At 41.6% G+C, this 22,030-nt stretch overlaps 1 protein-coding gene across 2 annotated transcripts in view; it reads right to left on the bottom strand.

The window, feature by feature from the left end:
* Window positions 1-22,030, bottom strand: part of CEP170 (centrosomal protein 170kDa) — a 113,059-nt gene that overhangs the window by 27,942 nt on the left and 63,087 nt on the right. The window contains exons 10-13 of one of the 2 annotated variants that reach the window (XM_015424568.1): window positions 14,793-14,913; window positions 12,481-14,307; window positions 7,923-7,973; window positions 1,766-2,000 (exon numbers count right to left, since the gene is read on the bottom strand). In XM_015424568.1, coding sequence (XP_015280054.1) covers window positions 1,766-2,000; window positions 7,923-7,973; window positions 12,481-14,307; window positions 14,793-14,913 — 2,234 coding nt within the window. The remainder of the gene's footprint in view (window positions 1-1,765; window positions 2,001-7,922; window positions 7,974-12,480; window positions 14,308-14,792; window positions 14,914-22,030) is intronic. The other variant, XM_015424569.1, reaches the window with a different exon arrangement.

The following is a 22,030-nucleotide window of genomic DNA, read 5'->3' as shown; positions in this document are numbered from 1 at the left end:
GTGAGGCTTCCTCCATTGCTGGCACGCCCAAGCCTGGCACAGCTTCCTCCATCACTGGCATGGCCAGTGCAGCTTCCCCCACTGTGGGTGGTGATAGCATGGCTTCCCCAATCATGGCCCGGGCCAGTGCAGCCAAAGTAGGGGGGAGGGAGCTGACACAGCTGAGGCTGGTGGTGGCAGGGAGACTGCCAGGCAGGGCTTCTACCTGCACAGCCTTGAAACTCCCCCCCCCCCAAAAAAAAGAAAAGACAATCAAGGATGTTTAGCTCTGTGTGTGTGTGTGCGCCATCTGGAAAGAATGGATAGCCAATTGCAGGGTTGTCAACAGACAGGATCCAAGTGATGGGGGGGAAGAGAAAGAGAGAATAATGGGGGTGAGAAAGAGTAATAGAGGTTAGGTAGGGAGAAAGACAAAACAACATAAGTGACATTAGGCATGATGGAGAAAGAAGAAAGACATAAGTAAGAGGGAGACAAAGTAAGAGAAGGATGGGGGTAGGCTGACAGAGAAGGGGAAGGATAGAATGAGGTAGGAAAGATTGACAGAAGGGGAGGGGGTGAGAAAGAGGGGGAAGATACTCAGAGAAGTGAGGAGAGGGAAGGAAATGAAAGGGGGGAAGGGATACACTTGTTAACTTCTAATACTTAAATCCATTCTTATATTTCAGACTTTAAAGACACTAGCAAGATGGTATTAAAGAATTTCTCCAAAATTATGGAACAGATAAAAAAACCAGTCTTGTAGCACCTTGGAAACTAGCAGATATCTGGGGTTCAGACACACCTCAACCAATACATAACTACAAATGGAAATGGCACTGCTTCAACAAAATAAATACATAAAGAAGCATAATAGGAACAAAATTGGTACAGAAGAATGCCTTCTTATTTACTTCACATCAACATATTTTGAAAGACACTTCCAGTTTTGATTACACAGGAACCTAATATATCAGGATAGTAACACTTAACATAATAATGTAAATATCATAAAAAGATGACCAATACTTTGGCCTTCACCTTTAAATTGGAAGCCCTTCCTTGCTTTTTGTAGCAGACCCTATTTAAACTATAGTTTTCCCCTCATCCCTACAAAAGTGGACCCCTCTAATAACAAGATTGGATTTGGTGCTCATGTATTTCCTCCTTGCCCTACCTCTCCTTCTGTATGTTAAGGATAAAACCAATGGACAGATCCTATTTATGCTCACATGTAATGTTCCACTTTTGGTGTTGCTTTCCACATGGTGCGGAGAACATTGAAGAATGTGCAGTCTGCCCTAGACCTCACTGCGTATCATCCAAATATGTCATTTGGGTAAAGTCCTATCCATGGTGTACATGTGTGTGTGATGTAATCTCAATACATACATCTTTAGCAAATCCTCTTTTGAAGCTTAACAGATCAACTTTCTCTACAGCCAGCTAGCTAGCTAATTTGCTCACTACCATCCTCACTTCTACATCTCCTTTCACCTTTGCCTAGTGCATGTAGTTTAGATCCTCAGGTCTCTAGGAAGGAATTTAAAAAATTCTTTAGAGATCCTAAGACTCTGATGGCATTATATAAAAGTTAAACAGCAGCAGTATTTCACAGTCTGTATTTGGGAACACTGTATTACTATTTTTCTCTTCTAGTAAATAAAGCTGGCACTTCTGAGGTATTCTGCCAAAAATTTGTACATATAACCCGAATTACATTGAAAATGAGTTTGGGTTGTGTGTGTCTTATTCCCCTCAAAGAAAGCATTCCTTGAAAGCCAACCTTGCTATTTCTTCTCGATGAGCAGTCCAATCACGAATGTAGTCTTCTTGTTCCTTTATTCTATGTTTGAAGATATTGCTAGCTTGGGTTGGAGTTCCAGAGCTCTGCAATCGAGTAGTTTTCAGGGCTGGAGAAGTACGTAGACGGGCATGTTTAGGAGAATTACGGTTTGATCCAAATTCATCTTCTGAGGTGGAAGCATAATCTGTAGGAAAGCGCCTCCATCTTGAATTTACTAAATTAGTTTAATTATTAAAAAAGAATTATTATGGTATCACTTGCAAGAAAGAATAAAATTATGTTTTTAGAAACAATCACCATGACACACCACAGTTGCTTACGTCCAAACCCCCAAAGTATTTTATAACAGCATTTGCTTACTAAAGCTTAAAAACAAAGCTACTATAATTGTGGTTAAATAAATAAATGTGGATTAACAAAATGTGAAAAACATGCTCTTTGTGCAATGATGAGTTAACAAGACAAGAATGCTGCTTGTCTGTCTAAAACAAGATATCTCAGAATAAGGGCCCAAATCATTGTCATCTTCCTATATAGCAAGTCAGTACTTTTTCTGCAAATTTTGCACATCAAAAAAGCCCAACTGTACGATATGCCATAAGAAAACAGGCACTATGACTAAAATAAAGCACATAACAGAAAACAAATTAGTAGTTTATCTTATTTAAAATTCATTGGAAATATCAAGTGATGACTGCTATTATAAGAAAGGAATGGATATATTCATGCTGTAGTGCCACCTTCTGAAAGAGAGCTGTAGCACATATTTAGCAACAAGCAAAACATTCATCATCAGTCAACACTGAAGGTTGCTGGAATAGTTGCTTTTAAAATAAAGAACGTAAGACTAATAAGGGCACAGGCCCTTGGAACCATAATAGCACCTAAACAAGCTCATAGAACTCATCATGGAGTCAGCTGGGCAGAGCTGGGCTGAGGCAAGAAGTAGAGAGCACATGGTGAGTTGCTGATAGAAGGTAAGGGATTTTTCTTTTCCCCTTTGCCTTCCTAGCTGCTGTGTGGGAGCTGAGAGAGAGTTGGGTTCTTTGTAGCATGATAGAGAGTGGTTCTGTTTGTTTAGGGCTGTTTGTGATATGGGGGTTGTTGGAGTGAGTTGCTGTGGAGTGCTGTTGATTGCAAGCCCTGCCCCCTATTGTGCTGGGCAGGAAGGCTCTTAGCCTGTGGGTTGTAGCCTGTGGGTCTTGCTTGGAGGCCTTGTAAAAACCTGAGTAGAGGGCTGCTACTGAGTTCTGGAGAGAGAACTGCTGGCAAGGTAGCCATTTGGTCAGTCTCAAAGTTTTCAGGGTACATCACCACAACAAGAGTTTATGTCGGACTTTGAGGGAAGTTCCTGAGGCTATAGAAGATAGATTTGCTCCTAGGGAGATGGATAATGAAGGATCTATTCCAGTGACGTGCCAGGGTTGCACCATGATCATTTTTCTGCCTTGCCAGGAAATGCATTATACATGCTGCAAATGCGAGCTTATAAGAATACTTGAGGAGAAGGTGGGAGAACTCGAGGCACAAATCTGTACACTGAGGAACATCAGGGAGGGAGAAAGGTTTTTAGATGTGAAGGAAGAGGGGCTCCTGATAGAACAGCAAGAGCTAGCAAATCCTAAGCAAGAGGAAGGATGTAACAAGTAACAAGGAACAGGTGGGTGAGTGGAAGAATGTGACCTTGAGGAGTAAGATAATCAGGAGACACAGCCAGTGGAGCTGCAAAATCGCTACCAGCCGCTACTGATGGTGGAAGATCAGAATAGCACACTCTGAGATCAAAAGGATGTGACTGACACACAAACACATAGACAGAGAAGGAGCCAAGCTATCCCACAGAGGAAGACACGAGTAGTGGTGGTTGGTGACTCCCTACTGAGAGGGACGGAAGGAATCTTGAGAGGTTTGTTGTGTTCCTGGAGTGTGTATCCAAGATGTGACTGAGAGAATTCCAAGAGTGGTCAAAATCTCTGATCGCTACCCACTCCTGCTGGTCCCTGTGGGAACAAACAATATGGCCTGAAGAAACCTTGAATGGATCTCCAAAGACTACAAGGCTCTGGGCAAGAAGGTGAAAGATCTGGGGGCAAAGGTGGTGTTCTCCATTTTACCTGTTGGGGGCCATGGAGCTGGAAGGGAGAACAGGATAGTGGAGGTGAATGGCTGGTTACGTAGATGGTTGCCGTCAAGAAGGGGTTAAGCTTCCTGGACCATGGTATGTACCTCCAACATGAAGGACTGTTGGCAATAGATGGGGTGCACCTTACAAAGAATGGGAGGAATGTCTTTGCTGGAAGACTTGCGAATCTGATCAGGAGGGCTTTAAACTGAAGCCATTGGGGGTGGGAAGAAAAAGCCTGATGTTGTGCGGCATCCCCAACACTAAGTTCAAGAAAGGGAGTGACCAGAGAATAAATGAACGGGAGAGAGGTGAGATCAGTAATTTTCAGGTAAATTCAAAGGGACCTACAGTAGGAAAGGATGTCTGTAATATGAGATGTCTTTATACTAATGCACAGAGTATGGGAAATAAACAGGAGGAACTTGAACTTCAAATATTGGAAAGTAAGTATGATCTGATTAGTATCACTGAGACTTGGTGGGATGAGTCTCATATATGGAGCACAGCGACTGAAGGATATGCCTTGTTCAAACGGAACAGAATAAACAAAAAAGGAGGCAGGGTGGCACCATATGTCAAGAATGAATACACTTGCACTGATATTCAGGATTTTGAGAGTTGCCTTGTTGAAAGTATGTGGGTAAGGACAGAGCAAAGGAAAAAAGAAGGGGATATTGTTGTGGGGGTATACGACAGTCCTCCGAACCAACCAAAGGAACTGGATGATGCATTTGTACATCAGCTTGCTAAACTTTCACAGAGACAGGTCTCAGTTCCTGAGAACTGAGCTGCCAAAACCGCGCTGCTCAGGTCTTTCCACCGGGTCCGCTGCAGATCCCTCACTTCTCCAACGTCCTGAAGAGGGAAGGATCCCCTGTATGCAGCCAATTCTGCTTGGGCATGCGGGAGCCGGGTCTGCAGCTGCTGCGATGTCTGAGAGCCTTCCCAGACCGTCAGCAGCCGCCCATAAAAACCGTGGTTTTTTCTCGTGTTCTTCTGTGCGCTGTGCGGTTCAGGGAGGGGTAGGAAGGTAATTACCTTCCCCTGCCGCCCAGAAAACTCCTACACCGTCTTCTGTCTTCACAGTGGAATCTTCGTGCTCACGAGAGCACAGCCTAACGTCCTGCTTCGAAGGCAGGGCCGGTAGAACTGGGAAGTCAGAGGACAAGCCCCTCCCCTCTGGGATCAAAGTTTGGCCAGCCCTGCAAGCAGAGAGGGAGGGGCTAAGTCCCATGAGTAAGGAGTCATGGAAGGACCGCCCCACTCTGTGGACCACCGGAGAAATGAAGTGCTTAAGGCACAATCGCAAACTGTTCTGGTAAGAAAGAAAGGTGGGAGACGGATAATGAAGCCAAGGTGGCTGAAGAAGAAACTCTCTAAAGAGCTGAGACTAAAAAGGGAAATGTACAGGAAATGGAAGGAGGGTCAAATTACTGTGGGTGAGTACAAGAAGTAGGCTCGAATTTGTAGGGATGGTGTCAGAAAGGCTAAAGCACAGATGGAGCTGAGGCTTGCGAGGGATGCTAAAAACAACAAGAAAGGTTTCTTTGCGTATGTTCGGAGCAAAAGGAAGAACAGGGATGGGGTAAGCTCACTGCTAGGGGAAGACGGTCAAGCCTTAACAAGAGATGACGACAAAGCAGAATTACTCAACTCTCACTATGCATCGGTCTTTAACCATAAGGCGAGCTGTATACAAACTGAAGAATGCAGGGCATATGAAGGAAGGAGGAACTGCCAGTCCAGAGTAAGTAAGGAGACGGTTAGAGAGCATCTAGCTGCCTTAAATACTTTCAAATCTCCAGGGCCGAATGGCTTGCATCCCAGGGTGCTAAAAGAAATTGCATATGTTATTTCAGAGCATCTGGCTCTAATCTTTGAGATTTTTTTGAGTACTGGTGTTGTGCCGGAAGACTGGAAAAGAGCAAATGTTGTCCCAATCTTCAAGAAGGGAAAAAAGACAGACCCGGGAAATTACAGGCCTGTCAGTTTGACATCAATACCTGGAAAAATTCTAGAGCAGATTATTAAATGATCTGTCTGTGAGCACCTTGAAAGAAATGAGTTAATTTGTAGTAGCCAGCATGGGTTTATCAAGAATGTCATGCCAGAATACCCTTATCTCCTTTTTTGACAGAGTTACTAAAATGGTTAACTCTGACAATGCTGTGGATATAGTGTATCTAAATTTCAGTAAAGCATTTGACAAAGTTTCTCATGATATCCTTGAGGATAAGCTGGTTAAGTGTGAGCTGGATGATGCAACCGTTGGATGGATTCATGGTTGGTTGAAAAATCGTACCTAACGAGTGCTCGTAAACGGCTCTACGTCTACGTGGAGGGAAGTCTCAAGTGGAGTGCCACAGGGCTCGGTCCTGGGCTGGTGTTGTTCAATGTTTTTATAAATGACCTGGAGGAAGACATAGACGGGATGCTTATCAAATTTGCAGATGACACGAAGCTGGGTGGGATTGTTAATTCTGAAGAAGACAGAGTCAGGATTCAAAATGATCTAGATAGACTGGAACAGTGGGCTGAGACAAATAAAATGAATTTCAATAGAGATAAGTGCAAAGTCCTACACTTAGGTACAAAAAAATCAAAGGCACAGATATAGAATGGGAGCGACTTGGCTTGACAGCTGCACATGTGAAAGGGATCTAGGTGTTCTGGTTGATCACAAGCTAAACATGAGCCTACAGTGTGAAGAAAGCTAATGCAATCTTAGGATGCATTAACAGAAGCATTGTGTCCAGATCACGGGAGGTGGTAGTTCTGCTCTATTCTGCTATCGTCAGGCCTCACCTGGAGTACTGTGTCCAGTTTTGGGCACCACATTTTAGGAAGGATGCTGACAAGCTCAAGTGTTTCTGGAAAAAGGCAACCAGGATGGTGAGAGGGTTGGAATCCAAGTCTTATGAGGAAAGGCTGAAAGAGTTGGGTATGTTTAGCCTGGGAAAGAGAAGGCTTAGAGGGGACGTGATTGCAGTCTTCAAGTATTTGAAGGGCTGTCATGTAGAAGATGGAGTGGATCTATTCTCTCTTACTCTGGATTGCAAGTCTAGATCTAATGGGTGGAAATTACAAGGGAGTCGTTACCGGCTAAATATCAGGAGAAACTTCCTAACTGTAAGAGTGGTTGAGCAGTGGAACAGACTGCCTCGGGAGGTGGTGGATGCTCCTTTGCTGGACATGTTCAAACGGAGGCTGGATGACCATCTTTTGGGTATGTTGTAGGGCTATCTTTCGGCTATGCTCCTGCAGAATGCAAGGGGTTGGACTAGATGAGCTGCAAGGCCCCTTCCAACTCTAACATTCTATGATTCTATGATTTCAAACACCAACTGTTTCTGTTAAACAGTGGAGCTAAAGGTCAGTTATTATAAGTTATGGATTAGTATTTAATTCAGTTAGAACTTTTAAAAATAATTATGTTTAAACACTTGGAAATTTGCATTCAAACAAGTATACTTTTCATAAATCATTAAAATGCTGATAACTGCAATTTAGGTTATAATGTGAAAACAGATTATAATGTCCTTTAAATATAAAAAAAGATTGCAAATTTAGAATATAGCTGTATCACACAGCTTGGTCAGATGAGGACAGAAAGTCATATTACATTACCAAATTTTCTACCTAGATTACTTTCCAGTTTCAGTAGCTATTTCCTTTCAAGCTTCAAATCAGTTTTTGTTCCCACTGTTAGGATTGATCAGTTCAATGAGCAGAAAAAGTACTATAAAGCATGCAAAAAAACAAAGGTGAGTAACTAAGGGCCAAAGACTATGAGTTGGGCCCAATGCTCGAAAATATGTTTTTCTTTGAACTCAAAATTTTGTTTGTGTTCAGGTTGTTTAAAGACAAAACTTCAAAAAAATCAACATCTTACAATTTAGGTCTAGACTGTAACTCCGCATTGTACAAGATGAGCATTTAAAATAAAACTAAAAAACCCCAAATATTTATGAGTGAAATTTTAGGAACAAAATGCGAATTCTAGTACTCTACCACTGTAAGTTTCAATTGCAGGATCTGGGTCTGGGAGAAGATGCTTTATCTCTGTGTACAAAATATTTGTTTACCGTGTTAATGAAGAAAAACAAATTTAAAGCATTTGCTTAAAAAAAGAGTCTGGTGATAAAATGTAGGGGTTTTTTGTACCCTTCTACACTTTTTAATTGGTGAATTAAGAAAAGCAGTACTCCCAGTTTACGGAACTGATTTGCTAGAATTCATTTAGAAAAATCATTTGTAAAACTGTCACAGGAGGAGGATACACAAATCACTTTAACTCTTTAAAAACTCTTAAAAGTAATTTCTAAGAGTGAGGGATTCACATACACCTTCTTGAAGATTTAGGCATTTAAAATACTTTAGTATATAGCCAATACTGAAAATAGGGATATATTGCTTCATTCTATCCAGTTCTCATTTGAGGTACTGGAACATGTTATATAATAGCTGCAGAACCACCATGGCATGGTAAAATGTTGAATCACAGATTATTAATATTTTCCTACTTCATCTGTTATTTCATCTGTTATCTCTTTCAGTCTCTTTCAATCATCCACTGAGCATCCCTAGAGATTTCTTTGTTTTTTTTAAAGTCATCCTAGATACTTAACAGTTCACTAAACTAGTTTTAACATGTTGAGAAGAATTTAGGATCCCCCTGCCTTGTTTAAAGCTGGTTCATTAATTAAGATTTGCTTCTGCTTTTTACTCTAGTAATAACTACACATGTTGAAACATTACTAAGGGGCTATGCTTATACATCTCTGGGCTCTTATACATCTCTCATGGGCTCTTATACATCTCTCCTCTGATCCATCACTGCAGGCAGAAACTGACAACTGATCTATGCTGATCCTATCCTAGCCCTGATCCTATTCTAGCTGTCTAACCGTTGTGCTAAATAATACATTTCTAATTATGAGGTCAAGCAGAAATCTGACCTGGAAATTAGATTTCCGTTCACAGTGAGAAGGTCATGTTAAAGAGTAGTGCTGCTTTGATATTTTTCCTCGGTAAACAGGTACATGACTAAACAGGCACAATTATTCATCCATTCATGCATAAACCAGCACTATTTGTTCCAGAGAGTGCTGCCATTATTTACTGTGTTGTGTCATTACCACCTTGGGACTTTTTGACATCTCTTTTTTACAGTATCTCAAAATTCTCTTGTCCAAATTCTGGACCCAGTGATGTAATTCAAGTAGTGTTCTTGTTTCTATTTTAGTTCTTATTTTTGCAATATGCAAAAACAAATGAAGGCTTTAGACAATATGAAGCAGGACAAAACAGCAAGCACAAATATCTGTTATTTTCTGCCTCTTATGCCTCACTATGTCATAGAACTGCACAACTCTATCTAATCTATCTATCTAATCTATCTATCTAATCTACCTATTGAGTATAAAGAGCCTTTTGCTGGTTACCACTGGGACAGTATTTCTTTTTAGTGTTGATTAGGGATGCTAATCTATCTATCATCTATCTAGTACATATTAATGTTCTTCAGTTTTCTGAAAAGCCCAGGTGCCCCCTTTCATGTGTTTGATGCCTTTTGTTAATACTTGACTGTGGGCCATTGTAGGCTAAATGCTGCATTATGTAATATAAAGTAAATCAGACTTACATTTCAGCAGTTAAACTGGGGGTCAGAAGTGCCTTCCACTTCTAAAATGCAAGTCACCGTTCTGACTGCTAAAGATTTGCATTATGTAACACAGCCCGAAGCACTGTCAAGAAACTTTAAGAACAGTCTTTTGAACTTCTCAGGAGGGACATTCTTTATGGAATATTTAAACACAACCAATCTACTGCTCTCCAGTAGGACCCATTTTGTCCTTTGTGGTCTCATTCTGATAAATAATGAGAAGAAAGCCACAGCTGATACTAGATATAATAGTGGAGCATACCCACTGCATATGAATTCTGTCAGACCACAAAACACACTTCATAATCTCTTTTTAGAAAAATTAGATGTTTAAACAAAGTATAAAATGCATGTCTTGAAAGCTCAGTTCATAATATTTTCAACTTCTGCTTTCAGAACAATATAACTAACAGCTATGCTATCCAGTTATCAGCATTGTGAGGTATACCAATTAGAAGACTTAACAGGTCAAATCTAAACAGTGCATGGCTTAAGGCATCTAGAAAAGACAAAAGAAATGCTAATGTAGCATTTTTTCAATTTTCCCAAAAATTTCCGTTTCCCCCCGAAAAAAACCGTTTTTTTCCCGAGCTTCAAAATTTCTGGAAATTTTACATCTCTAAGCATGAACCTTGTCACAAACCTAAATTCATCACGAAAATTGCCCAGTTTGTGGTTCATGAGCCAAGGGTTGTGCGATTGCACCTGCAATGAACCTGCCACAAACCTCCATGGTTTTTATGGAGGTTCATGCAGTTTGTATAGCAGAACACCAATAGTGGCTCTCTAAACACCAAATGAAAGTGGACCTTGTAATACCTGGGAGCATGGATGACAGTTTGAAAGAACTTGGGTTGGGGGTGGAAGGAGATGAGGGAGATGTAGAGGAGAGGTGCACGGTGGTGGTGGTGCAGGAAAGAGAGGAGGTAGAAATCTGAGGCTTGGGGGAGAAAGGGGAAGGTGATCTCCTTTTTGCAGAAGTGACAGAACTTCAAGAAACTGGCCCATGGGGCAGACAGAGAGAGGCCAACAGATGAGGCCAGGCCAAAAAGGGGGACTCCAGGAGGCCCAGAAGTTGAGGATCGCAGGATTGGAAGGAAAAGGGGGGTCAATCTCCCTTTGATGGAAGTGGTGGGAGTTCTGGTAAACTGGCCCATGGGGTAGTCAGAGGGAGGCCAGCAGATGCCAGGCCAAAATGGGGAACCCCAGGAGGCCCAGAAGTCAAGGATCTCAAGGTTGGAAGGAAAGGGGAGGCAATATCTCTTTGCTAGAAGAGGAGAGTCAGCTGGGAACTCGCTGTGAGTTTGGTGTCATGGGGCAGGGCACGTTCTACCACATCACAAGCCTCACAAAACGAACTGGTTCAGTAAATGGGAAGGTTCATGGGGCCCCATGAACTACGACGAACCTCCATTTTCCTGATTCATGCCCATCTCTAGTGTTGACTATTAAGCAGATGTTGACTACTTTTGAGTTAAACTATAGTATTTGTTGACCTGATAACACTAGCCTCAGTAGACATTACAGTGGAATTCCATTCAAGTGCTGTGGGAACCCACTAGTCATGAGTAAAAGAAATGTGCAGATCCCTGTGATGCACTTGATAATGCAATCCTGTAATGTATGAATTGGGTGTCATGGGGAAAATCCGTGTTGCTTATTTCACATGGGATTGCACATATCAAGTGCATTGTAAGGAACTGCACTCTCTTGTTATGTATGAATGAAGGACTCTCTACACTCATGAATGGAGTGCCACTGTAAAACTAAGAAAGCCAGGCTATTGTATTTTCATAGAATAGCCATGTTGGTCTGCAGTAGAACAGCTAGATTCAAGTCCAGTAGCATCTCAGGGACCAACAAGATTTTTGGGGTATAAGTTTTGAAGAGTCAAAGCTCCTTCATCAGATACCATATGACATCTGATGAATTGAGCTTTGACTCTTGAAAGCTTATACACCCAAAATCTTGTTGGTCTCTGAGGTACTACTGGACTTGAATCTAGCCAGTCTATTGTATGTATCATACAATTCTTATTTCATTGTTTTTAAATTGTATAACTAGTTTTAATGTATTCTTCATTGTATGTATAAAACTGGTTTGTTTTTTGCATTGTTTTTATAACTTTAATCTGCCTTGAATTTCAACCAGAAAAGGGGATAAATGCAGTAAACAAATACAGTAACTCTGTATTGGTCATCATCTTTCAGTTTTCTTCTGCCATGTTATTTGTAACATAAACCCACTGGGCAAGGTCTTTTTCTTCCTGCACAGCACTTAGTACAATGCTGGTGAAAAAGTAGTATTTATAATCAAATCAGAGGTATTAACTTTACTGGAATGGAATAAAATTCTACTGGTTTATTTCTTTAAAACCAGGGGAAGAGATTTTTCAAGATTATGAGAGGAGCATCCATTGATTATCACTTGCAGTTCCTACAGCACAATTCTCAAGTCAATCTCATAATAGACCTTCTGAAATTACTACTGCCACATTATAAATTGGAACTGAAGCATGGAGTTGTACCGGTGTCCAGACCCAACTATAATGATTTAACAGGGAATGGGTAACCCTAATCCAAGATCAACAAGCTAAACAATATAAATAACAACACCTGGTTTCAGAAGCAACTTTGAAGCCTAAAATATTTGTTCTCTCTCTTCAAATTTTATAATAGAAAAGCAGAATTACATGAAGTATATTTTCCTAAAAGGTGAAAGCTTATGAACCAGGCTTTTAGCAACATAACATTTAGCCAAAGTTTTATCATTTTGTATTAGAATTGGTAAGTTACATCATGTTATTTGAAAATATTCCAGAATGCTCCACTGTCAGTCTCAAATTGAAAATGAAAAGTACAGAAAGACTGAACTTAAACATGCAACATTAAAATCTTTTCATACCTGATGGAGAATTATGGGCTGATGACAAAGATTTGGCTTTGGAGTCCGATAGTCGAGAAATGCTGTTTGCTCTAACTCTAGGAGAAACTTTAGTACCATCTGCTGGTGGTGTTAGCCTAATGCCACTTCTAATTAGGGCTTCTGGAGTACGAGACGATGTAGTGCTTCTAGCTATTGTTGCTTCAGAGTCACTACGTGCTGATAAAGAACCAAGCCTATTTCTACGTGGCTGGGCAAGTAAGTCAATTCTGGAGATATTTTTTCTTCCTGATGGGGGCTTGGATGTAGAACTTGTAGTCGATACTTCAGAAGCTACTGATGCTTTATCTGTATCAGCAAGTTCACTATCTGAGACTTCACCGAGCCGTGCCCTACGCAAGAGAGAAGTCCTTGTGGGGCGAGGCCTTGGTAGGGTGGTTGACTTACTGGACTGTCCAGCTGATGCTGAAGAAGTTTTCAGTTTAGCTGACTTAATACTTTCTGTTTTGGAATGCAAATGTTCATCTGCCGAGGTAAAAGGAGTCCGCCCATGTGATTTACCAGAGCATGTTTCCTGGTCAGAAGATAAGATATCAGAAATAGCAGAATGAGGTACACTAGAAGTTTGGTCATCATCTGTTAAATCTACTGAAGGTTGCCTTATTCTGCCACTGTTCTGCACAATCTTGCGTGTATCACCTCTAGAAGCAGCATCTGAAGAACGGCTTTTTGTTCTCTTTTCAATCTTGTCTCTTGCACTTGTAGAAGATGACTTCAAAATATCTTTAGATGGAGAACCAGTGGGACACCTATCTTTATAGAGGGTAGTAAAGCTTTTTCTTTTCTGAGTTGATTTTCTTTCATTATCACCAGTAACAAGACTAATTGTACTAGCAGTATCCACATCTGATTCAGGTGAAATGGAATTATCTCGGTTATAGCTGGGAGTTTCGGGTCCTTCATCTGTTTTGTTTTCTTCACGCAGCTTAGCTTCAAGAAAAGCCATTACAGCTTCTGTATCTTTTAAAATGAGTGTGGTATCTAGACTAGAATCTGTTTCCACTGAATCACTTTTTTCAGATATTCTACTTATGGATGTTAAAGAAAAAGATGGTGGAGTAGTTCCAGTTTGTTTGTTAATATGAGGGATTAGCTCTATTGGGATATTTGTGCTTGGTTTATCTATCGTAAAACTACCTTGTCTCACTAACGGTTTTGATGATTCTTTTTTATCACCGCTAAATCCTTTTGTAGTTTGACTTTTTGTAGTTTCCTCTGCTTTTCTTCTTTTCCCTTCACTTTGTGCCCCCTTTATTTCGGTTTTGCCTGCACCACGTCCCAGTGCCTCTTCTTTACTGTCTACTTTATGGGGAACAGAAGTCTCTTCTCTCCCTTTTTCCAATTGATTTGAAGATTTTGCAGAAGACAGTTTAGTGGGGATCCAGTGTATTAGTTCACTTTGTTCTTGTTGTTGAATTTTAGCTTCTCGGCCATTTTCACTTCTCTCTTTGCCAGAGGAAGAGCAACTGCTGGAGTGAAAAAATGTTTTGTCACTTTTAGGAGAAAGGCCATTTACTACTCTGCTAGTTTTAGTCAGACTTTTCCCAATATCCTGTCCTATTTCTTTTTGGGTATGAGTTGGAGTTTCTTTCTCTTGAAGTTCAGTGTCTTGTTTTTCTCCTATCTCTGATCTCTGATGAGTTGTAAGCTTTGTTTTCTGGCCTTCTGTAACATTTTCCTGTTTTGGCAATTGTGGAAGTGTTCTTCTTTTTCGATCTCCTAGGCTGGTCAAAGATCCAACTGAGCCAGCACTTCTAACAGATATTCCAGATTCACTGATGTCAGCATCTAAAGACAAATAAAATACAGTTTAAAGAAAGTTTTAGGCAAGAATCACAGATCACTGAGCTTCTGAAAGTGTTATGGACTCATTCAACACCACACTAAAACAACCTTACAGGAACTCTAGATTATTTTAGGACATTTAGGGCTGCTGTGGGAAGTGGGAAGTAAGAAAATCATACTCCCTAGGTGGAAATCCTTGCACTCATGAAAACATTCGTGTGGATCCAAGCCTACATTTTCCTTCTAGTGTACATGTCATTTAAAAAAAAAATCTTACTACATCCTAACTCATTTATAAAATAGTGCAGGTACATCTATTTACAATTATCTAGTATAATTGCTTCACAAACAGCGACACAATTTAACCAAAAAGCAGTGATACATTGAATGAAAAATTAAGCACAATGAATGTGTTTAAAACTGCAACTAAATAAGGTGGTTCCATAACATTACTTCAGAAAGAGTAATCAGAAAAGAACTTATCGTACCATTTTCTAGAGAAGCAGTTGATTCTACACGCAGTTCACTTTCTTCATGTTTTGTATGGTTAGCAGCTAGACTTGCCCACTGCGACACCCAGCGTTTGCTTCCAGGCGTACCAGTGCTTTCCTGATAACAGATATTAACATAGATTACTCTTTTACCTGATTTTAGATTATCTGATACGTAGCTGTTAGCATCCTTGTCACTACAAAAAAGGTGCAAAACTGAGAAGATAGGTTCAGAAAAATCTGAGAACACTAAAGTCAATTTTTACAATAATTATATCTATATTCTACAATGCCTAACAGCAATAAGCATAAGTTTACTTAAGGATATTCAAAGCATTCACAGGCTTTAAGTACCACAAACAAATTATAATAGTATTTCGTAAGTTATCTGCATGAATCTCTGTCTGTCACAGTAACCTAGATGCAAAAAATGTGATTCTGGCCCTACTCCGAAAAAACTAACCTAAAAGTAACACACAGCACTGCACACACTCAAACAGCAGCAAAAGAAAATGCTTAAAAGAGAGGGGCCTGAGGATGGGGAAGACCTTGCAACCCAATATCCACCATACACATACAGCAATCTTGCATTGCATACATAAGACCAGATAGAGCCAAGATATGGGGGAGGTCAACCAACCATGACAGGCACCACAGCACAAATCTAGGGACTAAAACCTTTTTCCATTGGGAGTCCATGTGGGCATTAAACCTACAGAGGAACCAATTCTGTAGTCCTCATAGATAGGTGGGGAAATGGACCCACTGGGCAGTTCAGGCCATAAAATTCAATACCCTCTGTAGAACCTTGGCAGATTGGAACCTATTGGAAGAAAACTTCTTTACTAGCTTCTGAACAGAGACTATCCTTAGGCAAAAAGGTCATGCCCTGCCTAAACTTCAACCTATAAATAAAATAGCCTGCAACGGGCTTAGCCTGGATTTTCCCTCATTCACTATCAGACCCAAAGATCATAAAATGGATAGGGCTAAGGCAACATTGTCTGATAGTAAAGCCTCTGAGGAGGCCGTGAAAAAGCCATCAAAATATGGATACACCGTACAAACTCTGAAACAAAGGTGAGCAACTACAATAGATGAGCATTTGGTGAACAACCTGAGGGCAGTCACTAGGTTGAAAGCCAGGACGGTATATTGGAAATGTGATGAGCCACACTGAAAACACAGGTGCCTCCTGATGCACTCATTGATAGATATGTGGAAATATGCATCTTTTAAACAGATGACTGCAAACCAACTGTCACTTTCTAACAGGGAGAGTACCGGAGATAAAGTAGGCATGAAATTTGAAGACCTTTAAGAACTTAGTAAGGTCCCTGAGGTCTAAAACAGGCCTTTCACCCCCATCATCTTTTTGCCAATCAAGAAATACCTAGTGTAGAAACCAGGCAAGCTTTCCAATTGGGGCAGCAATTTCAACTTCTGATTTGGGCCTATTTATCATTAGGGTGAGAAACTTCCTGTTGCAACACAAAAAGAGCAAAAGAACACCACTCTGGAGGCACCTCTTCATTAAAGGGGCCATTATATGCTCCCAAACTTGAAAAAAAATGAGCTAATCAGAAACTAAACTGAGCAGCTGAAGCCCCCCCCCCCACGAGTCATTGGAATGACTTGCCCCAGCCATTAGGATCTCATGAAGATTTTGGAGCCTGCTTGCTTTGCTGCTTCCAAGGCTGCTGATGAGAAACGTAGTGTGAATGAAAAGGGGCATCCTGCTGTGGTGTATAGTGCCTTTACTGCCTGTAATTCTGAGGCTGAAGAAGATGCCTAGGGAAATACTTTTGTTTGTCGGTCTGGGAGGGGGGTCCTGTAATCCCTAATGCCTTAGTGGTTAGCTTATTTTTCCGCAACTTCAAAGGGAAGGTCTTCCACTTTAGCCCTTGTATCATTCAGCAGGGCTGTAGAGCACAGCCAGGAGTGGTGCTCAGAAAGATGGCCGAGGCTATGGACCTGCTCGTACAGTCAACCACATGGCATACTACTGGTGCTTCCCTAACTTGACCCCATCAGCTTGAATGACCTTAGCTAAGGGTTTTGCGATTTGTTTTTGTCATCAGGCAAGGTAGCAATGTACTGGGAGCTGTGGTCCCATAGAAAATCTGGTATCGTCCCATGATGGTGTTATAATTGGCTAACCTTAGTGTCAAGGCTTCAGAGGAACAGATTTCCTGCCCAGGCCATCCAACTTTCTACCCTGTCTATCAAAGGGTAAAGTTTGTGCCCCCAATTGGTGTTTTGAGGTAATTACTTTTATGACTAAGGTGTGAAAACAAAAATTCGCAGCCCTCTTCCCATACTCTATGAATATTTTCAAGCTTCCTAGCAGGAGAAACCAAGGTGGGCTTTGTCCAGATGCCTTTACCAATGTCAAACAACCCCTATAACACAGGGAATGCCACAATAACCTCCCCCCCCGCTTTTGCCTCACCAAAATGTTCTGAGGTAAAGGAGATGAGCTAGACAAAAAAAAGGCTCCTATCTCCATAGAGGCAGAGAGAGGACTAAGGGTGCAGTGCTCTCCCTGCCTCCGTCATGTGGTGGTTTGGGTGGGAAAATGCCAGTGCCAGTTGGAGGGGAGGAGGAATGCTCCAACACAGTTTTAGAAGGATCTAGTAAACTTGAGAAACTTCAGCTCTGTGGCTGGCCTGCATGTGTGTAGTCCCCATGTGGTACTACACAAGAGCCATGACGATCAATATATGTTTCTGTATTTCCATATACAACATGGAACACAAAAGGAAGGGATGATTGTATTGGCCTCAATTATTCTGAGGCAAAATAAGCACCAGATCAACTTATAAAGTCTGTGAGGTAGCAGGCCCTACTCCAGGGCCGAAGAGTCCCAACTCGAGTGGCAACGTATTTGGAACAAGGAAATAAACAGGAGAGGTTAGCAGACGAGCAAAGAGAGAGTATATGAGTGTGTGTGCACCCCCCCCGAGTATTAATATAAAATTCTATCAAGATAGGCTAAGTGACACAGCTTAAAATAGTAAGGAAGGCAATAGTTAAAAAATTACCTTTAGGTACCAACATTTTGTAACTTCTCAGTGTTGTAGCTAATTTTAGTTCTAATTTTAGTTCCATTCTAATTTTGTGGTCTAGTTCTAATTTTAGTTCAGTTGTGGCTGCTCAAACTACTCAGATGTAACTAATTTTAGTTCTCAACAGGCTCAAACAAAGGACAAGGATTTAAACTGAGGCCACAGGGCTAGTTTACACTCTAATATCATTTTTAAACGTTATTACACTATAAAGTACTAATACTAGAGGCTAAGGATCGTGAATTCACAGAAGAGGCTAAACCTTAGACAAGTTTTTGTAATAGAAAAAAGGGGGGGGGGAATAACAAACTGCAGCTAGGGTTTAAATATAGGTAGGACTTAAAAATGGGTCCAATTTTAACTAAATCTAAAATTTAAAGCTAATTCTCACATTCTTTAAAGAAAGGGTTTTTTTCTACAAGAAAAGTAGTTAGATGCCTTCTGTAAATGCTGAGGCTAGTCAGCTAGAGTCCCCTTTAATCCAAGGCTAGAACTACTAAATTAACATTTGAAATTAAATTAGCATTTGAAGTAAAAGGCAGTTTGGGTAGGAGAGGAGCCCTTGTTTGAGGAGCTCCCTTTCAGCAATACCTACTGTTAATAAAACAGAGGCTGACTCACAAAATATCCAGGCAGACAAGTCACCATGTGGTCAGTTTGCAGGTTTGCAACCCATTTATCTACATACCTAAAGATCTAATCACCAACCAAGAGCCCCCCCCTCCCTGCACAGGGATGGTTCCTTGGTGCAAAAGGATATCTGTTCAACTGCAAAAGGGGTCCCTTCTGAGGGAACATTCCCCCTTTCTTCAGCACAATGGCCTGTTTTCCCTTGACCCTCAAGCTTCCTGACAGCAGCGGAACTGCTATTCTTGGAGTAGGATACATCTAACAAGTCATACATGTTGCACTCAGTGCAATGCACTGAATAGCCCCCAATTCCCTGCTGGTATTCTATCTTCATTTTTTTTTTTAATTCCCTTCTTAACAAATTTCCTATTAATGCAGATGTTTGTGGAAAGTGTGCTTACTTTCAGGGATGTGGAGGGACTAGTGCCCTGACCTCCTCATCCTACTGCTGAACTCACACATCTGCTAAACTAGATTGGCTGGTAGATGGTGTTGGGGAGGAGCCAGTGGTTGTGGTACATGTTGGCACCCATGATGTGGGGAAATGTAATGTGGTCCTGGAGGAAAAATTTAGGCTGCTAGGCAGGAGACTCAGGACCTGGACCTCCAAGACAGCCTTCTCAGAACTGCTGCCTGTTCCACGCACAGGGCCAGCTAGACAGACACAAATTAGGAGTCTCAATGCGTGGATGAGATGATGGTCCCTCTGGGTCCCTCTGAGTCATGACTCCTTGGGCAAGCAAGCGGTGTTCAGACCTGTGGGTCCTAAAGGTTATCTGCACACAAGAAACCAACATTTGTAAAATATATGAAGGTTTATTAAATACTTTAAGAAATAACCTATCACTATGCAACACAGTCTATACAATCCTGCAGCATGAAAATAAGAAAAGCTAACTTTTCTGTCTAATACTTCAATATCTGGTGTTAGATGGCACAACTTTTAGAATATCAGAGTCCAAGCTAGAGGCTTAAGCATTGTCTACGTAGTGGTCTATCGCGATGAAACCTGGCATAGTCAGAGCCACTGCCCAGTCAAATCATAAAATTAGCATGGCTTCTCTCTTTATGGCTTAATTATAGACTTTGACCATCTGAAATTAGGTTGTCTCCCAAACTCTATCAGGGAGCTTGCTTGATGGAACCCTCCAGATGACAACATCCACTCCTGCCTCCCCCTTCCCATCTAGTTACAGAATTGAACACAGGTTCTGACAATTAGCCAATTACCACATTCTTGAATCTGGCTTTGAAGGAGATAAGGTTGGTGTAGGCAGGGAGTCCCAATTACTGACACCTGCAAGCTGGAGAAGGCCTGCTAATATTCATGTTAACCCTTGGGGGAAAATCAGGGTGCTTTGCCTCACAATGGTATAGGCAGGGGTCATTTCGTAGAAAAAGAGCTAGGGGAACTCATTAGCATAACTCATTAGCATATGTCACACCCCCTGACATCACCAGAAGTGTGTCATAAGGCCACACCCCCTGACATCACCGGAAGTGTGTCATAAGGCCACACACCCCGCCCCCAATGGTCCCGGCTGCCGCCGCCGGCCTTGCAGTTCTACTGCCGGCGGTGGACCTGCAAGGCCGGCGGGAGTGCAAGGAAGCCCCGTGAAGGCCCTCCCTGGCCCCAGGCAGGCAGGGGTGGGGAGAGGCAGGGAGGAAGCAACTTACCCTCCCTCTTCTCCTGCCTCCTCCTGGCTGAATGAGGGCCGGAAGCGGGGCAGCCGGAAGCAGGGGGTGGGGCTTCGTCATGTGCCCCGCCCCCGTACCTCACCCGGGGGAACTGCGATCCCCTGCGAAATGACCTCTGGGTATAGGGAGGAAGGGTTTGTTAGGCACTGGGATGCTTTTCAGAACAAGCAGGACCTGTACAAAGGAGACGGCCTCCACTTGTCCCAAGAATGAACCAGGCTGCTGGTGCTTAAAGTCAAAAAGGTGGCAGAGCAGTTTTTAAAATAAATCTTGAGGGAAAGCTGACAGGAGATGATATGTCTCTGGTTCGGGATAGCTCATCTCTAAGAGATGAAGGGGTAGATGTTAGTATTCTAGGGGGAAATGGATTAGGATTAACCACTGAAAGGGTGACAAACAATATTAACTGCCTGGCAAGGTCTAGAGGCCACAAGAGGGAGGTTGCAGGCCTAACATGTCTGGGAAATTTATATGCAAATAACAGAAGTGTCCGAGGTAAAATGGGGGAGCTGGAATGCTCAGTATCAGAGGAGAACATAGACATTGTGGGCATTTCAGAAACTTGGTGGGATGAGGATAATCAGTGGGATACAGTGATTCCTGGTATAAATTATATCAGAAGGATAGGGAGGGAAGGGTTGGAGGTGGAGTGGCTGTGAATGCCAGAGAGGGTATAAAGTCCAGTAAAGTTGAAAAGTAAGAGAAATAGATTTGCTTATTGAAACGCAAATAGTGGGCCCACAGAAAGCTTAACTCTGGGAGTTTGTTATCATATTGTATTAGATAATAGAATCAAAGTTACAAAGGGAGTGTTTGTCTCAGCACCCTTATAGGTACCTGGCCCAGGATTCCAGATACAAAACTCAGACAGAGATCCCACTTCATTGTGGCATTGTGGCAATCAACACTTCTTACAAAATTAAATACAGTCAAAACATAAATAGAATACAAAAAAAGCAGTCTTAAAGGGAACTTTAAAATAGCTGAAGATTACAAATGAACAGTAGAACTGCAGTCATTGTTAACCCAACAAGAGAATATCCTACAGTAGGTAGCCAATAAATCCAATGGTACAAATTTAGACACAGTAAAGGAGAAGAAATAATTAAAGCCAACTGGAATATGACAGTTTTAACAGATTTCAGTTAGACCAAGTGTCTGCAGGCAAGATGGACCTCTAGTAGGCATAACAGAAACCAGAAAGTATGGACAGGAAGCATGGATGTAGTCCATCAAGTACTCTGGACTGCCAAAATGACAACACCATTACATTGAAATGGTTTTGAAAGAGAGATGCATGGGCTAGGGGAAAAGCCCAGAGAAATCTGGAGGAAAAGTGCTTTTTTCACTTTTCTTTGAGAATGTTTTTACATTTTTCTGATGGATTTTGCAGAGCACTGAAAAATCTATAAAATATTCTCTCCTTTGGACCAAGTTAAATGCTTTTAAGTCAGGGTTTCTCTCAAAATGTAGAATACAATTTTTTTTTAAAGATAATCTAAGGGTGGTGGAAAGTGCTGTCAAGTTGCAGCCAACTTATTGTGGCCCCATAGGGTTTTCAAGGCAAAAGACATTCAGAGGTGGTTTGTCATTGCCTGCCTCCGCATTACAACGCTGATATTCCTTGGTGGTCGCCCATCCAAGTACGAACCAAGACCCACCCTGCTTAGCTTACGAGATCTGATGAGACCGGGCTAGCCTGGGCTATCCAGGTCAAGTCATCTACGGCAGTAGATAATGATAATTCCTGTGTATACTGTAGACCTATGCAATGTATTTTCAAAGATATTCTGTTTAGATGTGAACAATACAAACTACAAACTAAGTTCCAATGCAACT

The sequence above is a fragment of the Gekko japonicus genome, unplaced genomic scaffold (genome assembly GCF_001447785.1).
Source record: "Gekko japonicus isolate JY-2015 unplaced genomic scaffold, Gekko_japonicus_V1.1 scaffold392, whole genome shotgun sequence".
Classification (NCBI taxonomy): Eukaryota; Metazoa; Chordata; class Lepidosauria; order Squamata; family Gekkonidae; genus Gekko; species Gekko japonicus.
Note: the sequence above shows the minus strand (reverse complement) of the source record. Positions and strands in the feature narration are given on the sequence as shown.